At 40.3% G+C, this 27,123-nt stretch overlaps 1 protein-coding gene across 16 annotated transcripts in view; it reads left to right on the forward strand.

The window, feature by feature from the left end:
• MAP2K4 (mitogen-activated protein kinase kinase 4) overlaps positions 1–27,123 on the forward strand; it is a 46,752-nt gene extending 19,629 nt beyond the window's left edge. For 11 of the 16 annotated variants that reach the window (XM_082213866.1, XM_082213859.1, XM_082213867.1 and 8 more), the window contains 10 exons: positions 6,006–6,101; positions 13,285–13,459; positions 17,175–17,294; positions 18,590–18,709; positions 19,310–19,361; positions 20,055–20,182; positions 21,718–21,795; positions 23,353–23,501; positions 25,374–25,419; positions 26,114–27,123. In XM_082213866.1, the coding sequence (XP_082069992.1) occupies positions 6,006–6,101; positions 13,285–13,459; positions 17,175–17,294; positions 18,590–18,709; positions 19,310–19,361; positions 20,055–20,182; positions 21,718–21,795; positions 23,353–23,501; positions 25,374–25,419; positions 26,114–26,227 (1,078 nt within the window). In that variant the 3' untranslated portion in view covers positions 26,228–27,123. The remainder of the gene's footprint in view (positions 1–6,005; positions 6,102–13,284; positions 13,460–17,174; positions 17,295–18,589; positions 18,710–19,309; positions 19,362–20,054; positions 20,183–21,717; positions 21,796–23,352; positions 23,502–25,373; positions 25,420–26,113) is intronic. The other 5 variants (XM_082213869.1, XM_082213874.1, XM_082213860.1 and 2 more) reach the window with 1 other exon arrangement.

A 27,123-nucleotide genomic window follows, 5' to 3' on the forward strand; every position in this document is an offset into this window, starting at 1 on the left:
GGTGTTACGGACAACCTTATATATAGATTCAGTGTAAAGTGGAGTATCCAACAATTGGTTGTTTAATGCAGCAGAATGTCTCTTGAAATACAAGCCTTGTGTCCTCAGATCCACCAATCTGGACTGATGGGTGACTTCTCCAGCTGTCCAGTCAGCATCTCCTTTATATTCCCTTGTGAGGTTTTTGAAATCCGGCAGAGTAAAAATCCTCAGAGCTTTGTGCCTGTCATTCCTCCAGTTGCTTGTACTTCCTTTGGACAATTCTGCCATGTATGTGTGTCTGTATGTTGCGGCTTTGTTCATATAGCTCAGAGCTTTCTATTTCCTATGAATATATCAGTTTCATTTCCTTATTTAGAAACTCTTCCTTGTTTTGATTCTAAAGCTATCCAAGTAATTATAGATGGACTTTGGAAAAGTATTCCTGTTACTTATAAGGTCAGTTCTGAAAACCAGAAGATGCAGATATTTCAGTAGACATTCTTATAAGATGTCCAGTTTCTCATCCAAAAAGAAGAGAAGCAAGGTTCAGCCTGCAGAGTTCTTGCATCCAGCAGTACCACCATTTATAAAATGCCATATTAATTTAAGGACTTAGGACTTATCCCCATGTTAGAATATATAAGCTAGCTGGACACAATCTTTTCACAATAACCTCATAGGTCCTTTCTCTGTGTAGTGGTTCTGCACAACTTTTGTCTTTCAACTTTTTCTCTTTGATAGATTTCACCTTCATAAGACCTTTATTCCTAGTAAGTTAACTCATCACCTTCTACTGACTTTCTTTAATAGTGATATTTTTCATCCAGTGACTTTCTGAACTGGAATTTCTGTAGATAATAGCTGTTCTTGTCTGTCAGTTCTTCTTGAATCTAATAATAAAATCCCTAGTTTCAGGCTCATCAGGCAGCTGGTGGTATTGCTTTGAATTTAAGACTATTTTGATAAAGTAGGTTGGCCAAGGGGAGAAATAAGTTTTTTCTGCAACAGCCAGCTTCCCAAATATTGTGTTGGGGTTTTTTCTAGACCACCCACTGTATAGATAAACATATCCTACATTTGACACTGAACATCATCAATAATCTGTTTTGAGAATAAACTTGTTATGTAGTCTGTGAAAGGAAGCCTGTTTCTATTGTAAAATTTGTGTTGGGTAGTTCTTTTGAAATAGGAAAGGCTTGTTTTATCCATTTGTCCCCCTCACCTTTACAAACTCCTCATTTAGTATTTAGGCTGCAATCCTATACCAGCTTACCTAGGAACAAGCCTCACTGAAGTCAGTGGGGCTTACTTCTGAGTAGTCTTGTCTAGCATTGCACTGCGAGTGTTCAGCGGTTAATTTTTTATCATCTTATGTCTCAGATTTATGAAGGTTTTCTTAGGAGCTGGTATGTTAACAAGTAAGGATCATAACATCTAAAAAAATATCAAATTATTTTTGAAAATCTTTTGCTAATGTGGGTTTTTCTAATATGTCATTCTTCTTCTAGACACCTTTTCTTGTGTTGGATATTTACTTTGTTACCTGGTATGGAAGTCCATATGTGCTATGAATGAGGCCATTTGTTGTTACTGGATTAAATCTTGATTTCCAGTCATTGTAGATAGTGTTTCATTAGTTGGTTATTATTCTTCATTCTATGAGTTGGTTGTTATTCTTCATTCTGTATAAAAGAGCAGCCTAAACATAACTGTCTTGATTAGATTTTGGGGGTGTAGTTTGTCATCCCATTCACCTAGATGGGTAATGCTGAAATTTCAGAGAGGATATTTTCTCCTGTGGAGGCTAGGCATTTGGGCTTAGTTTTGAAGGCTTTATCCTATTTTTCTAAACGATTGAAAATGTTGGACAATTTGCTTGATCTTTGTGTCCTTAAAGCTAATGGCAGTCATTGGTTATACTGCTCCTTACCCACATTTAATTGCCCCTTAGGCATACTTCGTTGGGTTCACAGGTTGTGTTCAGGGGCTTCAGTGATGGAATCTTCAGATAGGAAATTGCAGCTTTTATTACAGGCAGGTTGAGGAAAGGAATGTATCTTCTTTAAAGCTCTTCATTCCAAGATTTTCTCTGTCCAGAATTCAACTGCCCCCCAAAAAACAGCTATGGAGGAGATTACCAAAACACATTGTTCAGGTGAAAAGTGGTTTCAGAAGGGGATAAATATACTTGGTGATAAGTATCAATGTGTGCTTGCAGGCTTCTCTGTTTATAAGGAAGAACTGGTTTTAGCATAATGTTAGCTTTCTTTCTGTAGAATTTGTGGTTGGCTACTTTATTCAAGGTGAAGCAGCCTGGTATGTTCTGCAGCCAAATGTAAATTAGGCATAAAGCTTTGTGGAAAACTGCTGCCAGTGTGCCCACCACCAGGTTAGAGTTTATTCACACTTTATTGCACCGTCTTGTGCCTTCTCCTGTCACCTTGGCTAGTTAAGGAGCAGAGTTCTTTATGTGTGTTGTAAAAGTTACTTTATGTGCTAACATTGTGGTTAAAATGATGTTACATACATGTAATTGTAATATGTCTGTATTGGTCCTATAGTTTTAACTTGATAAATTTAAGACTAGTTACTCTGACTTGATGTTTTATGGTGTGTCTAGGTCCTTGCCAACGCTTGAATTAGATCTCCTGAATTAGCAGTTACCTCAGATGCCACATGTATATAAAGGCAACAACTTATTTGCGCATGTTTGTGCACATGTGCATCAAATTGACCTGGAAGCGGCTGGAGAAGGAGGCATAATGGGGCAGAGTGGGCTTATGTGTGCTCCACCATCGTGCACACACTCCCACACAAATCAGGGATTGCCTGTAATTCTTCTGTGTAGTATAGATTGACAGAGATTCTCATTTTGTGTTTTGTAAACAGTGTAGTACTTCATTTTCATAGTTTCACCATAGAATATTAACATAGCAACAACTTCCACAGTGGGAAGGTTCACATAAGTCCTATGATAGATCAGTATTGTTACTACTCACTCTTCCATTTCCCCCTCCTTTTTTTCTACCTCTGGCTTGACTTTGGTTCTTCTGATTTGGATGGATTAGGGTCAAATTTTTCCATAGATTGATTGTAGATTATTCTGCAAGTTTGTAGAGGTGGTAGATGTACAGTCTTCCATGCACATGAGTCTGTTGCTTAATTCTAGGTAAACTATACAGTAAGATACAGAATGCACAATAACATCTGTAGACCCTAGGGGCTGTTCTGGTACTGTGGTGATTTATGTTTGACTCACAATTGTTGCAGCCCTGGCTGGGTATTTATATCATATATGGAGCCCTGTTAATGAGTCCTGGAGGCTGCTATAGTGAACCACGTTGAGACTAGAAATATTTCATTTTCCTTGGTGGTTTGCTGCCATATTGCAAAAGATCAGACATAAGAGTTTCCGCTTCCCAAAGCACAACTGGGAGATAAAACACTTTGCCAGAACAGCAGCAGGTATGCTTCTTCCCTGTTGTAGTGCAGCTGTGTTTGTTGCACAGTGGCTGCAGAGAGTGGGCTTTCTTGAAAGTAAAAGGCCGCCAGGTAAGAGTTTTTTCCAAGCTGGTTCTGCCCTGTTTACTGAGGTTTAGCTGCTTCAGCTAAAGCAGATTGATAAGCTCTGGCATTCATTGGGATGGAATCTACACACAGGTTAAAAACGTTGTGAAAATGCTTCTTCTAAAATCGTTTTGAAAAATACATGGAATTTGCTATAGCTCACAGTCGGCATCTTGTGTCACAATTGTTTATTGCACTTTACAACACATTCAAAACGTTGTTTGCAGCTGTATAGCTAAGTCCTCCAGATCTCCAGATTGTATTTCTTTGCAAGAAGTGAGATACAGACAGATACTTTCAAGCTGACCATCACCTTGTTGCATTTCATCAGAAAGAATTCTGCTTAATTCTTGAACCCCAATAGTTCACAGTTCCTGCTAAGTCTTTTACACAGCACTTTTCTTGCTATACCCTATAAAACTGACAGCATTGAGGGGAAGTGAATGTGGCTAGAGAGCTCGAAAGGGGTTTGCAAGTGATCCAGATCAACATCTTTACTACGTTCATAAGTCATTAGTTTCTCTTTGAATACAGAATTGTTGAGGCCATCCAGGTTACATAGATGAGTTGCATGTAGAGGAATAAGTTACTGCAGTTGGAGCATGGCTTCCTAAGATAGGCACTAAGATCCAAAGTACACACTTCAAAACTTGATGAAATTGAACTAAAGTTCTTGATTCTGAAGGCTGCAGCATGGATGGCATTGCGTTAAATCTTCAGGTCATAAAAAAACAAAATAAAATCAGAGCAAGGGAGATTTGGCCATAATTAAATCATGTCTGCTGGAACATGACTTTAATCCCGAAGTACCTAATGATTCTGCGTATCTAGAATAGAAGAGCAAGTACTAGACTGGCAAGTTCCCCCTAAGCTTTCTTCTTCAGAGTACCGGTGTTGAACAGCCCCATAATAATCTAAAACTCTAGCTGGAGAACTGCCCCCCCCCATGTCCTTTTCGTGCAGCTTCAAACTTCCCCTCAAGGGTTGGGGCAGGCACCATCCAACTCAGGTTTTTCTTTTTCCTTGACGAAGGTTCAGGATTTAGAAAAGTAAAATCTATTCAGAGAGAATTAATTCCAGTACATTTTTTGACAAGAATTATAGAATTACTATATTTGAGTAAAGACTGTCTCCATGCCAACCATTACAGTTCGCTTTATTTCACAACAGAGATCGCTGGAATGATTATGGTGAGCTCATCTCCACTGTCTTAGACAAGGTTCCTTATCATTTTACTCTTCCGAAGGATGCTTTCATATACACGTTGCTTTAGGAACAGTGGTACAACCCTCACAGTTGCCTAAGGCATTATTTATCCTGTGTATCTCACCTTAGATCCTTGAAGAAGATGCCTTAAGGACTTCGTTTCTTCTCTTACTTTTTTGAATTTCTAGGAACGGTCATTGTATCCACCCCCCATTCCTATTGGAAACCTCAACACCACTGAGAGATCAGAATAATTTACTTTCTCTCTTCTTACTTGTGAGCCTCTGGTTGGATTTTCCTTTTTTGTGGGGCGGGAATCCTAAGAAGCAGATCAGAGAAGCAGCATGGCAGATCTCTGTGTCCCCCTCTCTGTCTCTCCTTAATTAGCAGAGGACTCAAGGAGATTTGGATACATCCCTTTTCCTAACAGTCTTGACTTGACCGTTGGTTTTTATGTATGTAAACATACTGAATCTTCCTCTCCTGTTTGTTCTGCCCCTGCAAAGGGGTAGGTTTTGTTAGTGTTAGAAGAGGAGATTTCTTACCTGGAAATACTTGTGAGAGATTCGGATCCAGAAACTTCCTTGTTCCTCACACAATCACAGAGTGGACAGTGAAAGCTAGCTTCTAGCTCTTCCAGTTTCTTAGGGAAGAATTCAGTTCACTCCGATCTAAATAAGTAGAGTAATAGTTACTTCTCCTGATTGGTGGATCCAAGACACAAGCACTAGTTTTCAGGTAAGAAATTTACCTTTATCAAAACATGATGAAGCAATGTAGTGGTAAACAATGTAGCAAATTGTGACAAAGAAGGTCAGTGGCACTAATTAGTTGATTTTAGCTAGCAATTTTATTGCAGGTATGTAGTTCATAGGACAAAAGGAAATACTGCATCTGAAATTAAGGCTTGCATGCTATTCCTAAATGGTCTTGCTTGGAGGTAAGCCCCATTTATTTCCGAGGGATTTACTCTCAAGTAAGGTGGCAGCGGATTATAGCCTTCCATGGCTTTCATGCATTAGTATGAGTGGTTTCAAAAAGGCTTTAAATGAACTGCCACACACTTTGCTTTTTTTCCTTTTTCCAAAAAGAGAGGTATAGACTAGCCCTTAACAAGGAACTGAAATGTGCTCATTTTGTATATAAAAGGCAGTCTGTCTTTTCAGTTACTATGTGTGTATGTGTTATTGTGTCATGTGATAACAGCACTGTGTTTTCCTGTCATTTTTACAACTCTTTCCTGGCTGAAGTGATACACAAGCAACAATGGGTAGTAATCACATTGCCCCGTTCACTTTCAAAAGGAGAGAAGCGGAGATGATCGTGAAACTTTCCAGCAGGCTACAGTAAGCGTGACTGTCTGTTAGCCCCGTTGTCAGATATTTTCATAATAGAAAAAGCAAAAGAAAGAAAAAGGCATGAACACCAATATAGATCCTTGCAGAAATTTGTCATATTATGAGTGAATTAATATATATATATTTAAATTAATTATTAAATACTTTCAACATATATTTCATTATTATTGTTTAAAGCTTATTGCTGCATTTGTACTAGCAATTCCCAATGTTCTGTCCCAGCTGACTGTCATTGGCTCTAGAAAGACAGTGTATTTTTTTTTTTAAGAGTACTGGTATTCAGAGGGTGACTCAGTGTTAGTTTACAAAAACCTCTCCTTTTAAAACCATAAACATATAATTCTCAAGCATGGTTGACCATAATGGATGGAGTTGATGCAGGTGTTATAAGGTTGTTGCATATTGCCTCCAAAAAGCCTTCACTGATAGAACAGCTCTAAAACCTATGAATCAAGTGATCTTTTGTGAAGTATTATTTTATTTTTGTAGCTGCCATACTTCCAACACCTATTGATCTGTAAAACTGCCCCCCCCCAAACAATTACCGTAATGGACCAGTGAAAGTGAAACGTATGCTTCTGGTGAAGTAAGCCTGAGGCACAATTGAGGTAGAATCTACACTTATAAAAACTGTTCTGAAAACGCTTTTTTAAAAGTGTTTTTTTGAAAATACATTGAATTTCCCGTAAGGCTCACCATCACCAACTAGTGTCACATTGTATATTGCACTTAAAACACACTTAAAATGTTTTATTTGCAGCTGTATAGATGAGTCCCAAGGCAACTGAAGAGTTGCCGTCCATTGCGCGGGTGTTAGATTTTGTTCTGAATCTTCTTAATTCATATTGGCTTTGAGTACTTCTAAAACATTTTAACATAACATTGTAGCGAGTCGTGGAGGATACGGAAACATTCTGAGAAGATCAAGTATTTTCATCAATTTGGCGCAGTTCATCAGGTCCAAATTTCTGAGTCAGGCAATGCAGTACATTTCTGGGTAGCTAAAATGGTGTGACCTTAAAGCTACTCGCCCAAACAATGCAAATAACTGTGCTAGTTCCATGTTTACCCTTCCAGGAGAATAAAGAGTCTTCTCTAAGGTCCCCTGCCTCATACTCACTAAGGTAATTTAGGAAATTAAACCAATCCTCATATAAAGGAAATTGTATTTTTATACCCTATTTTAGATCGGATTTAAACTCCATAAAAAGTTATAATAAAAGAATCTATTTCCTTAAAATATTTTTTGCTGAATGTGAAATTGTAACTTAGAGGTTTGGGGTAGCAGACTGCAGGCCTCTGGGGACTACTTTGTTATTTTCTTAGATCCCATGAACTGGAGACAGGTATAAAAGATTTATAACTGAAGTGTGTTAAGCCCAGGAATTTGCCTTTAAGTTTTGGAACTGAAAAGAGCCTCTAGTGCTTCCTTACAAAAATATACTTGGTCATATATCATCCTCTCCTCCCCCCCCCCCTTGGTTTCCACAGGGATCATTTTGTTGTTGCCGTTGTTTGTTAAGTTGAAAGCCAGTCTTTGTCAATCTACTTCACATCCCCCAGGGATCTGTCAGTAGATTCCAATTTAACTACTCTGCTATCCCAAACAAGGTTATTGGGCTCATCATGTTCAAATCACTGATTTTGTTAAGTCATCCCATATACATACACACACACACACACACACACACACGAGAGAAACACATCAGTACCCCTCCATGCTATAATTGCCTGAAGAAGGCTTCACTTTGCTGGTCTTATGCGCAGAATCAGGCATATCACTAGCTCTGCTCCCTGGGCATCCATGCATAAGATTCTCCTCCGCAGAGATTGGGGTCTCATGCCATGACTATGATGCTTTGCCTTGAAAAGTGGCAATGCTTACAGGATGTGTTTACATCGTTTGATATATTTCTTTGTTGTGATGAAGAGGGACAGGCAATTTTGTCCCAAAGCTTTTCTGCTTCAGTTTTTAGGCATCTGCAGCAGTATGTATGTCATTTACCAGCACATCTGTAATACCTCTTGTGCCAGTGCTGGAAAATCTGGGCAAAGCAAACAAGAATGATCAAGCAGGATTCAAGAGTGCCTGTTGTCTTGCCAGGGCAGCAATATTACTTGATACCTTGCCTCTTAGGAAAGAAATACTGTCTCTGATTGTTGGCTGTTGATGGTCTCACTCCTGTGAAATTATTTCTGTGTCCTTTCAGTTGCTGGTAGTTTGTTCATATTTTTTTTTGTCATACTATAAAATGTGGCAAATGATTTGACTAGCGTAAGCACTTACAAGTGTTGCAATAATGGCTTTCAAGCTCCATAGCACTCCTTCTCGTAGTAAATCTGCCCCCTTAGCATGAAGGCCTTTTAAAATGTTCTTTTGCCATTGGTTTGACTAATGGTTCCATTGTCTGTTGCAAAGTGTACTGTTATAACCACAGCACGTACACATATTTTCTGTAGACCTGGAAAGAATTAAGACTGGCTTCTTTTGTTAATCTATAAATTCTGAGATCTTTTGTATTGATAATTGCCCTCCATCGAGTTGGCTTTCCAAACCCTTAAGAACAAGGTACTGCTATGTTATCTTCCTGTACTAGAATATTGCTTTGTAGTCTTGCAGTGTGCTGTGTTAAGGTTTTACTACTCCACAGAGATCCTGGGCTCATAGATCTCTCATTCACAAGGACCCCTTCTACATAATGCCCCGATTGGTGACAATGGAATCAGGAAGCATTAACGTATGATATTTCTGATGAGGGGATTTAGAGCTATTGTGATATTGCCATAAAAACAGCTCTTTCCCCCAGTACTATTAGTCTGTGTGGAACAGTAGTGATCAGAACTGGGATCCCACGGGCAATGTGTGATTGGCAACACTGATCACCTGCAGATGCATTTGTATAGAAGTCCTCTGTGCATAATTGCTCTGTCAGTATTTCTCATTGAGTCACAAACAGTTTTATCACCCTTAGAACAAGAATGCTAAAGTTTGGGGTTTTAGCTGGAGCTGTATACCTGTCCCAAATCTTTGAGTTCTGTTTCAGCAGCTGTCTAGCAACTTGTATGCCTTCTAGATTGGCCTTATTAACTAGCACATGGTTCTTGTTCTACAAGAAACTGAGGCATATCCTTGTAAATTCCCCAAATCTGATGGCTTACTTTAGCAGAAGGTAAGATGGAAAAAATGAAATACTCCTCTCCAGAGAGTCAGAAACGTTTAAAACAATAAAATAAACAGGCAATATGCCTATAGAAAAAGAAAGGTCTGCTGTGAACCAGCAGCTGCACTAATCAACTAATCTCTTCTGAATTAGATTTAAATTCCTTTAGCGCCATGCAGTGCATTACCAGTCTCAGTCACTGATTCTGCTAGGACTGAAATGGGAATGAGAGGTGGGAGAGGTGTTCAGGTCCTTGTCTGAACATGTAAGCACCAAATTGTGTAGGGATTCTGGGTCCAGTGTACAAGCCCTGCCCCAAACTTCATCATGCACACTTCCCTCATTCAGTCCCTGACCTTCTCTTGTGTAGGGAAGGTCTGTGTAGGGATGCTCCTCAGGTGAATGCAAGTACAGCTCTCTTCGTGATCAGTCATGTTCAAGTGAATGTGGGTAGAATCCCTATACAAGATGGGAACGCTTGGAGACTTAGTAGAGAAGGGGCGTGTGCAGTGACATTGAGGGTCAAGCTTGCATGCATACTTCTGTCCCTCTATGTGGTTTGGCACTTTTGTAGTCATACCTATACACAGTTGGAGTTGGGTGTTATCAACTCCTGATGACATAGCACTCCAAAAACACTGAAAAATCTTGTGCAGTGGTTTCTCGTAGATGTCAGACACCATGAGGCACAGAATTGAACTTTTCTCCCTTGTTGGATATTCTTCAGTAATGTTAATTTAAATTTGATATGTATATTTTAAACACTGTTGTGCACCACCCTAAAATGATGTTAAGAGTGGTACAGAAACGTTTTGTATATATATTAAGCTCTGCTTTCCTGCAGCTTTCCTAACAAAAGGACAGTACATATTGAAAATGAGGATTTGTTCTGGTGTTACTTAAATACAGTAACCTTAAATGGATTTGTGTTGATGTGTAGTGACATTGACTTAAACCTTCACTGTGGATAGAACCCTGATTTACTTTTGTATACTTTGGTTTATAATCATATTTTGAGTGCTACTATGACTTCTCTCTCCTTTCTCCTCCATATAAAAACCAAAAGCTTCTGGTAGCTAAATTAATTTCTTAGTATTTTAATATTTGGTTGTATGAAAAGGAAAATGGAAGTAGTTTGCACACACAACTAAATTAGGCAGATCTTCTAAGCATCCAAATGATCCTTTCACCTAGGTATCTGAAGGGTTGATTAATGATAGAATCAGAAACGGTATCTGCCTTTGACTTTAAGATAAAAATATTGGAATTCCACGGAAACCTGATAGATATTGTTTTATTCATTACTTAACCTAGAGGGAGGCAGGGTCCTAGCCCACCAGCTCAGGCTTGTGACAGTTTGGCCACATCTATCCCAAGGTTATCAGGGTGGGGGCAAGCCATTTGAATTCTTCTACATGTTACTGATGTTCGAGTCCTGGAAATCTTGTCTTAGCAAGATGGTGAGCTGTGCTCTTGTTATATATGTGTTATTTGGGGGTATTTCAGTAACTACCCATAATGCCCCCCCCAAAAAAATTAGTCATACTATGATGATGCCAATATTATTTGTATGAATCTCCAGTATCCTAGGAGTAGCAGACTTAGGGAGCAGTGTCTGTTTTTGTAAACGGGTTCTGGATGTTCAGCCTTGTAGCTGCAGAAGACAATTAGCAGGACATCAGTTTACTTTTTCGTAGGATCTGGGGTGTCTGTTTCCCTATAGGTTGTTTTTTCTCAGGTTTATTTAAAAGCACGAGTATTTCATATTACCAGTATCCTGCAATGTGCTAGCAGATTGGGAGCAATTAATTCCCAACACCTGTGTAATGTGATTTCTAAGACAAATTGCTTTATCTTTAGCAGGTGCAAATGGCAAAGCTTACAATTGAATTTCTATTTATTCTTTTTTGTTTCAGCTTCTCTCAGCTTCTAAATTCTTTTCTTTTCCTTTTTCATTCATTAACATTTTGTAGAAAGGTCTTGTAGGTGGTTTATTTATGACACAGACAGGAATTCAGAGATGCTGATAGATTATTTTTTTTGCTCAGTATTATGTTGCCTCTATATTTATCTTGTATAGCTGAATCTATATTAAAGATGACATACCAAGATCAGGGGATGCTGGAGAAAGGGAGAGAGATACTTCATCATCTTCAGAAATTGGTATTCTTACGTAATGCCAGGCCTTTGTATTGCACCGTTCTGTATTTCCTCTTTTGTGGCAAACTGCAGTTGTAAGCCATGATCAAACCATGGTTAGCATTTCAGATTGCAGACAAACTTTGGTTGTCACAAACTATGTTTTCGCCTATTTGGATGTAACTGCAAACTGGTTTGCCACAAAAGAGGTTGTGTAACAGTGTGCAAGGGGAGGAAGGTGTGTACATGGCCAAGGCTCTGTTTGAATTGAGCCAGTGTCTAGTCTAGGAACTAAAAAGCCTTAGATCAAGCCTTTTTGCCATCTAATATTCTTTCATTGGTTTTAGAGGGTCTTTCTTGAATTCATGTTTGGACTTATTCCAAAACTAGTATTGCAGTGCTTTTGTTGAGTTTGATAATTTGATTAATTTCCCATAATTTTACTTAAGTGATTACTTCTGAAGTATTCTCTGCTCTTACCATAATCACAGTTTGTGATAAATGTACAGTGGTGCCCCGCAAAACGAATGCCTCGCAAGACGGAAAACTCGCTAGACGAAAGAGTTTTCTGTTTTGGAGGTGCTTCGCAAAACGAATCTCCTATGGGCTTGCTTCACAAGACGAAAATGTCTTGCAAGTTCCTGCGGGTTTTTTTCCCTCCCCCCCTTTTCTAAGCCGCTTATCAGCTGATCCGATAAGGCGCTACTAGCGCTAATCCGTCAAAGGGCTTGCTTTGCAAGACGAAAAAACCGCTAGACGAAGAGAATCAGAGAACGGATTCTTTTCGTCTTGTGAGGCACCACTGTACAAATATCCACATTAAATTTTCAGCTATCAGGTTTGACAAGTTCCTTGGTTCAGGGCTGAGAGGAAGGGCTTTAAAACTACGAAGCACTTCTAAAATTGCAGCTGAGGAGCCCAGAGTTTAACAGTCCAATCCTAAACATGCTTAATAATAATAATAATAATAATCCTACTGAATTCTTTGAGACCTTCCTCTTACAGAGTAAGCTTCATTTTCAAACATTTGACACTGAAAATGATGGGTAGAAGATACTGGAGACTTTCACATTTGTCTTGAGATGAGCACTGTTCATATTGGAAGACAAAAATAGAAAAACTGTATTTCTTCATGCAGAACCACTTGTCAGCAAGAAAAGAAACCTAACACAGCTTTGGAAGTCTGTTTGACCCAATGTAAAAAGTATCCTTTATTACTGACACCAAATTCTGCACACTTCTTCAAGCCTTAAAATATGCACCAGCGGCTTTGTGGCTTTTTGACTAATCTTCTTTTACTTCAAAAATACACTGACAGAATATTGGCTCTGCATGTATTTTTGGAGTTAACATGATCCCTTCATTTTTTCTGTTTTCTATTAATATTTATAAACTCTTCTCGGAAACCCAACAACCACAGGTATGGGTTTTCTTTATGGTATTACCAATGCAGGGAATAAAAGGGGAAAGACAATCACCAGCCTAAACTTAACTCTAGAAGAATGTAGTTGCTTTATGTTGCGTAGCATAGCTAATATTATCCTTCTGCATTTCATAGGAATATAATACAGTTTTATGCAGGAATTTATAAACAACCACAGAAATAGACATACAATTATTGTAATATGAGACAGATGGTCTTGATTAATAGCTTAAAAAAAATCTAGTTGCTTTAGGTGAAACTGTTTACAGTGTCCTGCCCTGTTACCTCCATCTAGATTAGATCCTTCATGGAAAGTATACTATTGCATTAGCTTTATGTTCACTACTCTGTAAAAATGCTTTAATCAGTGCTGTAAGAAAGAGAAAGTTTTCAATTGATATAAAATGTGGCAAAATCCCTTCCCAATTTTTTTTTTTTTTTTTGGCAGAGAGAGACTGAGAACACACAGCATTGAATCATCAGGAAAATTGAAGATTTCCCCTGAACAACATTGGGATTTTACTGCAGAGGACTTGAAAGATCTTGGAGAAATTGGACGAGGCGCTTATGGTTCTGTCAACAAAATGGTCCACAAGCCAAGTGGGCAAATTATGGCTGTTAAAGTAGGTGATGCCCATAATTACTCTTGTACTTTCCAACTGCAGGGGCAACATATAGTGGATAATTTAATATCCATCCATCTTGCGCTCAGCAGTTGTTTGCTTTCCCCCGCTATCTGTATATTTTGCCTTGTAGTTTAGTGTTATTAAATACTTAACTGGTTTGTAAAATTATGGGTTGTAAAATTTAAGGAGAACATCTAATATACGTAAGCTTATTTTTATCACAAACACTGTATATATACTGAGACCCTTTATCTCTAGGTTCCTGGTTTTAAATCCAGCTCAGGTTTATTATTCTTAAATGCAATTTTGCAGTGGACAGGTCAGGGTCCTTTGTGGAACAAGCTAGTTGCCTTGCTACAGTAGTTTTCATTTTTTCTACTTATCTACTTGTACCAGTGTGCTTTCGAACTGCTAGGTTGGCAGGAGTGTGGGACAAAGCAACGGGAGCTCACCCCATCATGTGGATTCGAACTGCCGACCTTCCATTCGGCAAGCCCAGGAGGCACAGTGGTTTAGACCACAGCGCCACCTGCGTCCCACTCATTTCTTGTAATACTCTTTTAACAACACTGGGCTATAAAATAACTTGAAGTGAAGGCAGAATTGAGCCCTGTACTCAGTCCAGTTATCAGCAAATATACTGGCAGGTTTCATAACATGTAGGTCACTAGTCATCAAGTATAATAGGAGTAGAAGAGGGCGTGAACAGTATGCTTTATGGAATATTAAATGTTCTTCGCCCTGCTTTTTCCTGCATCTGTGTCTTTGAGCTACATAAGTGAATTCTGGCCTACAAGGAATCCATTCTGTCTTGTTCCCTCTTCTCCCTGAATTTGTAGGGTGGAACATGCCATATTTTTTTCTGTGTAGCCATGCCTCTGCTGAGTCCTGTTGAGGGTCAATATTTGGGTTTTGCATAGCAACAAATTAAGGTTTGCTACCAAATAAATAGGTCAGTACCAACAAGGAGTTGCATCCAGTGTGGACTGCTTCACACTTTGCTTGTTAGCCAGGTTTCACTTGTGTATGCTGCAGAGGTGGACATTTGTAAACACAATGGACAGGCTACCTGAGAGACACATCACATTGCATCTCCCTGATACATCTTTAGTGGGTCCTTGAACATTTAAGGATTCACATAACTTTCACGTTGACCTCAGCAACTGTCATACATTTATCTGTAAGATAGACACAATTGCCATATTCAAACTTTGCTATTATGGTGATGTTTAATCCATTCCCATGTATTCAGTAATAAATACTAAATAATAATAAATTATGGGAGGAATTTAGCATTGCACTATTATGATGATTCTCTCAGCTTGCCATACAGGATGATCTCCTCCCTGCCCCCAGGTATGCTTTTCTGGAGGTTCCCACAATCACTGGAACCAATTTGATCTTCCCAAGATCACCCTACCTTGATTTGTGCTCAGCTTGTGTTTTCTGTGGAAAGTCTTGATAATAGGTGGTTGTTTTATGGTAAAATAACGCTGGAAAAAGATTCTATATAGATGGCCAGGAAAATGAAAGGAAAAGGAAAGAAAAGAAAGAATTCTAAAATTCCATAGACAGAATTCTACAGAAAACAGGAAGGTGAGGCAGATACCAGCAGCCACTGAAGAAAGGGAAACATGGTAAATAAATATTAGGAGAGGAATTCTGGAGAAGAAAATGGGAGCAAGGTCTGAAAACTCTGGAGATAAACTGCGTTTTTGCAGGGATCTTGAAATCAAGGAGAGCACAATGGCAAGTGCTTTGCATACAGTGGTGCCTCGCAAGACGAAATTAATCCGTTCCGCGAGTCTCTTCGTCTTGCGAAGCACGGCTATTAGCGGCTTAGCGGCTATTAGCAGCTTAGCGGCTATTAACGGCTTAGCGGCTATAAGAAAAAGGAAACAAACTCGCAAGAACTCGCAAGACATTTCGTCTTGCGAAGCAAGCCCATAGGGAAATTCGTCTTGCGGAACGACTCAAAAAACGGAAAACTCTTTCGTCTAGCGAGTTTTTCGTCTTGCGAGGCATTCGTCTTGCGGGGCACCACTGTATTTGGTCATGGGATTCCTTGGGAATACAAAGATTGGATAATGTATTGTATACAAAGGCTAGGAATAGTTCCAAGCCGAAGGGAATTGTGAAGGTTAGAGGGCATGGCCTATATGCAGTTTAGGTATTGCCCAGAGAGTTAAGAAACACTGGAAAAAGGAAAAACAGGTGGAATGTGTTATATTTGCAGTTGTGTTTTAGAGTTCCCATTTCATCTTTTATGTAACAGGCAGTTCTTTACTTGGATCATTCTGTTCTGCCCATCACTTCCTAGGCAAACAGTTGAGCTGCTTACTATTTGTACTCTGGAATGTGTAATGGCTTTACAGCTGTAGAATAATTGTGCCCAGAAGAATTGTATAGTGTCTCCAGAACAAAGCAGAAACATCCCATGCCTGCTATTATAACTTTCTCAAGTGGCTTTGATCAGCATTCGTTTGGTGGGGGAGGGTATGGTATTTTTGTTACTCTTAATAGTTAGCATATAAAGATCCATATTGTTATGCTATAACCGGGGATATTTTTGTAAAGTGTCTTCTTGGGGCCATATTACGTGCTAATGTTCAAAGCATTTTTTAATTGTGTGCTTAGAATTGGCCCTATCCTTTTCTTTAGAAAAACAGGGGTGTGGGTGTTCATGTTGATTTTGGATTGGGGCTGGAAGAGAGGTTAGCTGTTGAGCCTTCACTGTTTTCCCTGGAAGATCACCCTATACAGAAGCTTTTCTGCCCCAGAAGGTGATAGCAAATTGTGGGTAGTGCTGGAGGAGGTTGCCTAGAAAATAGCAATGGGTAAAGGATCAAAATCTGGATTAGGATTAGGATCCACTGCAGTTAACTTTTCTAAAAGGAGAGACATGACACAGTGCCTAAAGCACTTTTAATGTGCCATGCAGTTTGGCCCTTAGTCGCAGATTGGCTACCAACATGTCATATTCTTTATGGAGGGGGTGGAGGACCTTAGGCCAGGGGACCAAATATGGTCCTTAGTAATCTTTCCAGACCATGCTTCCTCTCCAAGCCACACCTGTGGCCAGCCTTGCACTGCGGCCTACTCAAATGTTTTTGTTAGGCTGGAATGTGTCCCATGAATTGAGTCCTGAACTGAAGAAAATACTGCCTAATAAAAGGGAATATTCATCCTCAAATATGGATTGTTCCATGATAATGATAGCATAAGTCAGCCTTCCCCAACTTGCTATCTTCCCATCATCGTAAACTACTGGACAAGGTGTGGTGGTTAGACTTCTGGACTAGTACCTTGGAGATCAGATTTGAATCCTTACTCAGGCATGTATCTCTTTGGTTGTCCTTGAGCTAGTTGCTGTTCTTCAGCCTAACCTTCCTTACAGGTTAGAGGTTATTCATTTCTCTTAAAAATACACAACTATGTCCCCCTTCTAACCCACTTGAAATGTTTTAATAATTAAGTATTTAAAGTTCATTCACCTGAGCTGATTAAAATGGTTCAGATGACATGTCAAAGCCCATGGGTTGTGGTTTGTTGCTCCCAGTTTGGCTTGGAGAGTGGAAGGAGTGAAGCAGGCGCTTTTGAGCAGCACATGGTTCATGTGGGTGAGCCCATAATAAGATATTAATGTGACATGCAAACACAGCTAGTTCTGTTTCCTTTAATTATGATATCTCTTCCTTTCTTATTCTTTCAGAGAATTCGTTCGACAGTGGATGAAAAGGAACAGAAACAGCTTTTAATGGATTTGGATGTAGTTATGCGAAGTAGTGATTGCCCATATATTGTTCAGTTTTATGGAGCACTCTTCAGAGAGGTGGGCACTCAAAATCTGCTTAGTTTGTAACGGATTTAGTTAATACGTTTTATGACTTTTTAATGGGTAATGAAGCACATTAACTGAAGGGCAGGCAGTAGACAATTTGCAAGGGTAAACTAGTTTGGTGGGGGAGATGCATGTAAAGAAAACGTTAGCACTGCTTTATCTCTAAAATGCCTATTTCATTTCAGTGTTTCTCAAAAGGTTCATTATAATGATGTGTTATACGCTTGTGGCTTTCAAGCTTTCTACCTTTTATTACATTTCACTTTTATCACATTCCTCCTCTTAAGGAGGTTGGGATGGTGTACATGGTTCTCCCCCATTTTTATCACAGCAACCCTGCCAGATAGGTTAAACTGAGATATAATAGCTGGCCCAAGATATTGAGAAGCCTAGCAAGCATCTGACTACTCCAGGGGTCACGAGGAATGCAATGCCATTGTATTTTGGGGTGGACAACTGCTATTGTATTCAAATGTCACATGCCACCTAACTAACGTATATACTCGTGTATAAGCCGACTTTTTCAGCACATTTTTTATGCTGAAAAAGCCCCCCTTGGCTTATACTCAAATGAGGGTCCCACCCGAGCGCATTTCCAGCATCCCCTCGTCGGAGCAAGCTGTATGCTGCCACCGCTCATGCTGCCACAGCTCTGCCAAGCACAGCTCCTGTGCCTGCCCTTGCGAGCGGCAGAGGCTGTTGTTGGTGGAGGAGGAGGAATGAGCAGCCCGAAAGCAGCCCTTTTGGGCTGCTCGTTCTTCCTCTGCCGCCACCAGCCTCTGCCTCTTGGCAGCACCCTAGGTAGGCAGAGAGACAGGAGGGGCTGGGGTGGGGGAGAGAAGCCCCCTCTGCTGTGTGCGCATGCACATACACGCTCTCCAGCCCACCAGGAGGTTTGTGGTGTGGTGAACCGGCTTATACTCGAGTCAATAAGTTTTCCCTGTTTTTTGTGGTGAATTTAGGTGCCTCGGCTTATATTCGAGTTGGCTTATACTCGACTATATACAGTAGTTGATTAGACCAATTGTAATTTGACAAAAGAGGAAGCAGAATATTTTGTGAGGCAGACCAACTTGAAGTTTGTTCACAGAAATATATATGTTCTGGTTTGTCTCTCTTAGTAAGGCAAAGGTTTGCATCGGTGTTGGTTTGTATGTCCAAGGGCCTTCTTTCTATGCTTCCCTTTCCATCACAGCTTAGCAAGAGTTGCACATTGACCACCCCATATGTGTATTTCAGATTAACAATAGTAAAACATGTCTTGCTTACTGCTTTTTTATTCTTAGGGTGACTGTTGGATCTGTATGGAGCTCATGTCTACCTCGTTTGATAAGTTTTACAAATATGTATATAGTGTATTAGATGACGTTATTCCAGAAGAAATTCTAGGCAAAATCACTTTAGCTGTAAGTATTCTTTCTGTTCTCACTGCTGCCTTTTTTTGTGTGTGCACACTTCTGCTTTGATTTTCAAATCCAGGATCTAGGCGGGAGATGATTTGGCTTATTTAGGCTTGTTGCTGTGAACCATGCCTTATGGTTTACCCTATACTGCTCAGTCTCTGCCAGGGCGGCTTCAGAATTTTTTTTCTTGTGGTGGTGGAGGGGCACAGAAAGCACAAAATACACTTCTAGGTGGGTGGGTTGTGTCCCACATGCTAAGATCTCTGAAAGGAAAATAGCAGTATATGCCAATGACAGGAGTCCAGCAATGGGGAGGCAAGCGTGGGGGTGAGCTCCTTGGTTGGGGACTGCACTGCCCCCTATCCCATGCCCCAGCACCACCCATTGCCCCTACTAGCACAAGTGGGAAACAAACCACAGTCTTACACAACCATTTCTATCACATTTTGTTTGCATTAACTGCACTGTAACATGGTATAGCTATTAAATTTCTGCCTTATAAGCTGTCTGAGATGCATCTTTAAATTGTTTGGCTTTGAATTGTGTAATAGCAGGCATTTTATTATATTTTTGTTCTCAATAAAATTTCTCCTTCTCTCCTAGACTGTGAAAGCACTAAACCACTTAAAAGAAAACTTGAAAATCATTCACAGAGGTAGGCTTTTTCTGGATTTGCCTTTCTTACTGTGTGGCATGTCTGTCACACGCAGTTCTTCCTGAGCATGCCTATAGATTATGCAAAATATATTTGTGACCCAACTATTTGGGGTATTCCACTTGATCATTTTATATTTCACTATGTCCATGTGAGTTTTGGTTCTCTTGGGCTACCAGTTGGAGGCTGACATTAGGACAGAGCCAATTGACAACACTCATTGGGTGTTACATTTTTTAAGTCACAAGTTTCTGTGTGGAGAACAGGGTCATAGTGCTATGGGAGGAGGTTTCTCCCATTTAAGTCTCTCACACACCAAAGCTGCTGCCATTGGTTGGTTGCTTGGCTGGCTGAGGTGCCTCGTTTGTTACTCCCTAACAAGCCAGGATTTGTAAGCCAATAACAAACCATGGTTTAAGGCTGGCTAGTGATCCTGGTTTGTAAGGGAGCAACAAACCGAGATGCTGAGTTCGGATATCATGGGAAGCAAGCTTGAATCCAGGTTCCTGGTTTATTTCTCCTGTTGATTCCAGAGGGGGAGTGACTAGCTTACTGTGACATGCAGTTGCGGTTGCTGTCTTTAGTCGTGACTTGGTGTCTGACGCTATGTAATTTTCAGCAGTTAGAAACTGAAGTGCTTTGGTTGCTGCTTATCTGCTTAAATATGTTTCTGTTTTCCCACATCTGTTGCAGATATTAAACCTTCCAATATTCTTCTGGACAGAAACGGAAATATTAAACTCTGTGATTTCGGCATTAGTGGACAACTTGTGGATTCCATTGCCAAAACCAGAGATGCTGGCTGCCGGCCCTACATGGCAGTAAGTGGGATTTGAAAACTTATATGTGATGGGTGAGGTGCGAATAGAAATGGAATCCTTTCTTTTACTCCCTTTGTTGTATAGGCAGAAGCTAAATATTTTGTACATGAATGGCTGAGGTTGAAATCATGCTTCAGCTTCACAAGCTAAAACTTAGATGAAGTTAGCTTGATGTGAGGCTTCTCCAGCTTAATCTTAGTACAGTACATCACTGCACACCCAAGGTAATGCTGAACAGCTTTTCTTGCAGTAATCAAATCTCTTTCATGCTTTAGTAACCTGGTCCCTCTACTGGCGAAGGTATTGGAAGCATCCATTTTCTATGTGTTTGCATTTAGATGGTCATTTGTAGGAGGAATCTATAATGAGCTAGTAAAACCCTGTGGCTCCTATCAGAGCTTTTCCTGGGAAGAAGAGGCTCAGGAATAGAGTGAGGACATTTTGGGCCATGATGGTTACCATACAAAGGTGCAGGGAACATACAGTTCAATAAAATTCTTTTTGAGTAAATTAAGTCTGAGAATTGCTTAGTAACATTCTATGAGGATGTTGGTGCCTTGTGGTAGCATGGATCAATAAAATACAGCTTTAGTTCCCAAATGTGGCAGAAAAATTGACTAGTCTAAGAGTGATGCCCCCTATTGCCATTTAAATAACAGACAGATGGTTACACATGATTTCCAAAAATACAGATTCTTTTGCCATTTGTTCTTAGTTGGATGTGTTAGTTTTTTTAAGGAGAAGTGATCCCAGATTCAAAGCCACAGGGAAACAAAGCATATTCTTTCAGAAATACTGGCACCAGCCAAGTGAGACTAATACACTTGAGTTGTGACATTAAATAGCAGATGGTTTTGCCAAGCAGAACCAGATTGGACAAAAGTGCTGCAAAAGATTGCATAGTTAAGTACAATCATAACAATACAACATCATAAAATTCACAAATAAAATAAGAGGGTAATTTTATATAGAATAATATCTAGACTTTAGGCACCTAAAACATTGAAATACGTTTAATACTTCACAGTGATGAAACTTGTATATAATAATTGTCCATGACTTCCAAGCGGGAACCATGGGATCTAATTATCCTGAGAATACTCATATTAAGGGCTTTCAGTTCAGACTCCAGATTCAGTACTTTGGAAAACAGTCTGCCTCAGTCAAAGATGCTTAAGGGGTTGCCTAATTTGGCTCAGTGTTCATCCAAGTCCAATTCCTTCCTACGCCTTCACTAGTGAGAAATCAAAAATTTCAGAAGGATAGCTGCAGTGATTTCCCCTCAAGGCCAGTCTTTGCAGTTTTGGGGTGGGTAAAAAAGGAATCACTTAAATATCCCCTAATGTTTACTTCATTTGCATAATTCATACCATGTTGCAGGATTCTGATTTGCTTTAAATAGAGTACTTGCAGTCCTGCATTAGGATTAGGATCGTGGAAGGGACAGTTGGTGTTAAATGAATCCTCCTCCATATCCCACTTCAGTAAATTCTTGTCTCCTTCTTATATAACTGATATTCTTCCTCTAATTTCAGCCAGAGAGGATAGACCCCAGTGCATCCAGGCAAGGATATGATGTCCGCTCTGATGTCTGGAGCTTAGGGATTACATTGGTAAGTGAGAAATGCTAAGGGCTTTGCATGCTGCTGGAGATAAAACCCTAAAGCAGCTTGTGAAGCAGCTTTAGGAGAAGCAAAAGCTAAACTGGCATTACTCTTGTGAACATGTATGCTGTGGTGGGGCCCGCATTGCCTCCCTGAATAACAGACCTGCCTCAGCTTTCCTCTGCTACGCAGTTTGGCTTCCGTGGCTACTTTTTATCAGCAGTGACTTTACTCTGTTGCTAGGGGGCAGCAATGCATGCTAAACCTCAAAAGAACCATGCTTTAAGCTAGGCAATCTGTTCCTTGCTGCCCCTTTAGAGCCAATGTAAGCCCAGCCTTCCTAGGTTTGGACCACTGAAGACAGCAAACTTAGTAGGAGTGGAGAAGAGTGTATTGAAGCAGAAGCAGAAAGGTAGAAACCAAGGGTTCGGCCTAATCGGAGACAATTCCAGATTCGAAGGGGCTGGGCAAAGTACCCTCTCTGGGCACATACACCCATAGCATTAGCCTAGTAGTCACCCCCAAAGTGGAGCTGACTAGGGGTGGGAAAGGTGGCAGTGGTATCGAAGGGGGAAACCAGGAACTCCAACTACCACCTCCTTCATTTCCCTGGGATGCCTCTGATCCCTGCCCTAGCATCTACAGTGGACTCTTGGGTTGCGAACGTGATCCGTGCGGGAAGCACGTTCGCAACCCGCAGCGCTGCGTCTGCACACGTGCAGGTTGCAATTTGGTGCTTCTGCACATGCGCAAAGCGCCGAAACCCAGAAGTAACCCGTTCCAGTACTTCCAGTTTCGGCGCGGTGTGCAACCCAAAGCTTCTGTAACCCGAGGTATGACTGTAGTATGTTTAGGAGGAATGGGTAGACATTGTTTCCTCTGCTTTTTTTATGAGAAGCTTGAGGTCCGTCAGCCAGAGACAAATGCAAAATAGGGGCTTGGGTTAGTGCAGAACACACACACACCCCTATTATTTCATGTTTTAGAGGTCAAGTGCTTGCCTGCTGATTTGTGAACATTTTAAATTTAAATTGAAGAAGCAGCTGGTAAGTTGCCCACTCGTTTCCCCAGCAATTGCCTGCACACCTCGTATGATTCTTCTTCTTTTTAACAAAAGAAGTGGAAAGCATTGCAGCTCTTCTACAGCAGCAAGACAGAATTTCTCCCCCATCTTTGGAAAGCAGACTTGTGGGCTTTTCACAAATGGTAAAGTGTGAATACATCCAGTTGCAAAGACAAGGAAAAAAGAATGTTTGTGGGGAGCAGGGGGGATTAAGATGCAGAGAGTTGAGTTCTTTAAAGTTACTGCTATGTCTAGGAATCTCTTTTGAGTACCAAAACTATTATTTCTCAGGCACAAGCCATCTCCTGCTTTCCCCCAAGCTTTCTTGATTTCAGCTGGCTAATTTGGGGGGTTGCTATTGTTAAATCATTAGGAGTTAGAAACCTTGCACAGAGCTTCTGCTGGTGGGGCTTGTCTGGAGAATCCTCGCTCCCGCCCTCCTGGCCCCATGAACTTTACAGTGGCTAATCTAGCCCATGTTGTTGCTTTTTGTTTCGGTGTAGTATGAACTGGCCACAGGACGGTTCCCCTATCCAAAATGGAATAGTGTATTTGATCAACTGACACAAGTAGTCAAGGGAGACCCACCACAGCTGAGTAACTCAGAGGAACGGGAATTCTCCCAAAGTTTTATCAACTTTGTCAACTTGTGGTGAGTATGCCTCGCTCTGGGGCTCTTCAGGGCAATTAGTAAGTGGTTCTGGCTCAGGCTTCCAAGTCTGTCCCTCAGCAACTTGCATGTGACAGCAACATCCAAGAGCATTCATGTTGCTGGAAATGGTGCATTTTTCCTCCACTGAGGATGAAAGTGGGTTGGGTGGAGAAAGCTGCAGTATGAAGAGCCACTTGCAAGCCTTAAATTAATGCCACATTTCCTGCATGTGTGATGGAAGTGGTGGCTTGGAGAGATTTAGACATGTGCTTCCCTGGTTGAGTTGCCACTCAATGTGAAGGCAACGCAGATCTTCCTTACTGACTTCTCACATTTGACAAATAGCACTGGGGTGGTGGGGAGGCCTTTCCTCAGGCTGTGTCTGTAGCAAGATTTTTGTATCCCCTAATTACATCTTGGAGATCCGTTTGTTGTTGCCTCCTCGATATATGATTGAGGGAGCAGCAATTGCATCAAATAGAGTGCACACTGTAAATTACAGAATATATATTTGCAGTGCCTCCTGCTGGGAGTTTGCCTACCTGCAGGTTTGTAGCTGTGTTATTTTAAATGAATGTTGATAAGCTGTGTTTGCCTCATTGCAGCACAATTATTACATTGTCCTGTGGATAAAATGAAGTGGATCTGAGTCAGTTGCTCTTGTTACATTTAGCACACCAGAATGGGCTCAGGAAGAGTTATGTGAGCAACTTAACATCATTTAGTATATTAGTCTACATCAGTGGTGATTTGGAGCCTTGCAGGAGCTAGAATAGTTAAAGATACCTTTAAGATGAAACAATTACCTTTGAGGCTGTAATCAAACGAAAGAGAAAGCAGAGGAGTGGTATTTAAAGGAGAATGATCAATGTACATTTTACAAACTGATTAGAGCAAGGCAGTCACTTCAAATTCACTACAGTGTTGATGTTCTGCCACCTGTTGGTTTGACATTTTTCTGCAGTGTTTTTAAAATGCAGTGAGTTAGCCTCTTGAGCTGATTTCTTAGAGGCAGATGGGCAGGACAAGACTGTTTTTAGTCGAGTGATGTGCTTTCCTCCTTAGAAAGGTGGGGAGCAGGTTTTGTGTTAAGTAGACAAGGCCCTTGAAAAGCAACTGTGGCATTTTCCTCTCTGCTGAGCTCTCTATATTCATTTATGGCAGGTTATTGTAGTGCAAGAAGGATCTTTTTTTAGAATCCCCCTGTGTTTGTTTATGAAGGGTTAATTTCATGCTGCACAGGTCTTGAGAAAGAAGGAAAAGGAAACGTCCCTGATGCCAGGAAGTTGTTGAAAGGCTGTGTACTTCCTGCATTCAGAATTTTAAAACAATGGAGTGAGAGACGTACTGATAGGTTGCAGACTTCAGAGTGCTTCGGCTTATATTGCAGCATTTTCTTGGTTACCTGCAGACCAAGAACAGTCCTGGGATTCTCAATACATTCAATATACTGTGAGCCTAATAGGCAATACAGAGGTGAAAATACGGTGTCTAGGGCTCCTGCATAGTTTGGTAGAAAGAGGAATTTCAATAGTGCATCTTGTCTTGCATGGCTCATCTGCTGAAATTCCCACTCCTATACAGCTTGCAGAAGCCCTGTCCTCTTTTTAAAATTTATTTCTTTAACTGGTTGCCCTGGGTGAAAGAGAAGGCAGGTCACTATCACTGTATGAGTTGGTTTGATAGCCACAGCGTTTGGACAGAGAGGTGACTTAAATGACCATTAATGATCATCATCATACATATAGGTGCATTCATGTGATAGAATTGCAGACTCTGACAGTGTGCAATGTCTTAACTGCCCAACACTTAATTTCAGATGTTTTTTCTGCTAATGTTCTGTCACCCTAATCCTCTTACTGATCTTTTTAGCCTTACAAAGGACGAGTCCAAAAGGCCAAAGTATAAGGAGCTTCTGGTGAGTATGATGGGATATGTGAATGCATGAGACTAGAACTGGCTAAGACTTTAAGGACTTTAAAGACTTTTAACTCTTTTGAAGCTTGGTATTATTATTATTATTATTATTATTATTATTATTATTATTATACCCCATCCATCTGACTGGGTTGCCCCAGCCACTCTGGGCAGCTTCCCACAGATATTATTAGGCATTCTGTAGCAGCACCATTGCTATTCCCATTTTGTGAGATAAGAGCTACATTCTACTTGCTTAGTGCAAACAGAGAGGCCGGGCTTGCTACTTTGTCTTTTGCTGTGGTGAGCAATGAAGCAAGCCCACATTTAGTTTGTTCAGGGGTTGTGTTGTGTATCTAGAGAATTAAAGTTTTTTGGCAATTGCACGGCATATTTAATTGGTATAATTAAAATTTGATTTTGGGATTTGTCTGCTTCACCAGTTATCCATTTCCTCCTAAATGTAAGGCCAAGGGATGTACTGTACCCCACCTGCCTTCTCTGTGTGTATATGCCCATGTTGATGCTTGGACCCCCTTCTACTGAATCTAGTGAGCTGGTACCTCAGCGCAGCAACTCATAACACCTGAAGTGTTAAGTTGCATGGAAGTACCTTTGGGAGTGCACCCGTCTTCTGGAGGCACCTTCTGTGCTCCAAAAGTGAGACTATATTTTGTTCCCTTCTCTTCTACCAGAAACATCCCTTCATCCTAATGTATGAGGAGCGAACAGTGGACGTTGCGTGCTATGTTTGTAAAATCCTGGATCAAATGCCAACGACTCCGAGCTCTCCAATGTATGTCGATTGATACTGCTGCTACATCAAAACTCTAGTGCAAATGCTGAGAAAAAGCAAGATGTACAGAATCTTCACCCCGTATTGCAGTGTTTTAACGCTCGCCCAGACACCATGTGCAATAATGTTGGTGTTTTTCTTCCATTCTGTCTGTATATTATTGTCACTTATAAAGTGCATCCATGTAATAATACCTGATCACAGTGTTAGTGTCAGTCAAAGAGAGACCTCATTTTGCTCTTTTTGTGGACATATTCATAAAATGTGGAAATAAGTAACATTTTATTTGTTGACCATGATTGGATAGCACCTAAAGTTAATTTCTAGACTCAGAGACTTCTCAGCAGCTACTGGAATGATTTTATTCTCTCAAACTCTTCCAATTGTTACAGATAATATAAAAGAAAGGAAGTTAGGCATTGGCCTATCTGATTCTGAACATAAACTGCTTGGGGAGAAAGAAACTTTTATGCAGCCAAATGAGCTACTTTTACCTTCTGAAGCCAACAAAGGCAAAGAGGGGATAATATATAAATATATATATAAATATATTTCTTCACAAAGTGCAATAGATTAATTGATTTGAAATTCTGTTGCTTTTCAGTCACAGTATATGTTTTGAAGACAATTGTGGCTCAGCAGAACTTCATATTTCGGAGGGAGAAAGAAGTGATCATGTAAAATGGACTATGTCTTTACCAAAAAATAAAAATAAAAATGCATTGCATTGCTTTGAAAGGAGCTAACAATTAAACTCATGAGAGTATGAGTTTGAACTCATGGAGAATAATGTATTGTTTCATTTTCCAAGCAAGCCACTCTTCAGTAGAACTAGGTGTCCTGTAAATTGTTACCTGGTGAGATAAGACTTTTACCTGAGGAATTATTAAACTACTCAGTTGAATTTAA

Source organism: Podarcis vaucheri (genome assembly GCF_965113315.1).
Source record: "Podarcis vaucheri genome assembly, chromosome: 2".
Taxonomy (NCBI): Eukaryota; Metazoa; Chordata; class Lepidosauria; order Squamata; family Lacertidae; genus Podarcis; species Podarcis vaucheri.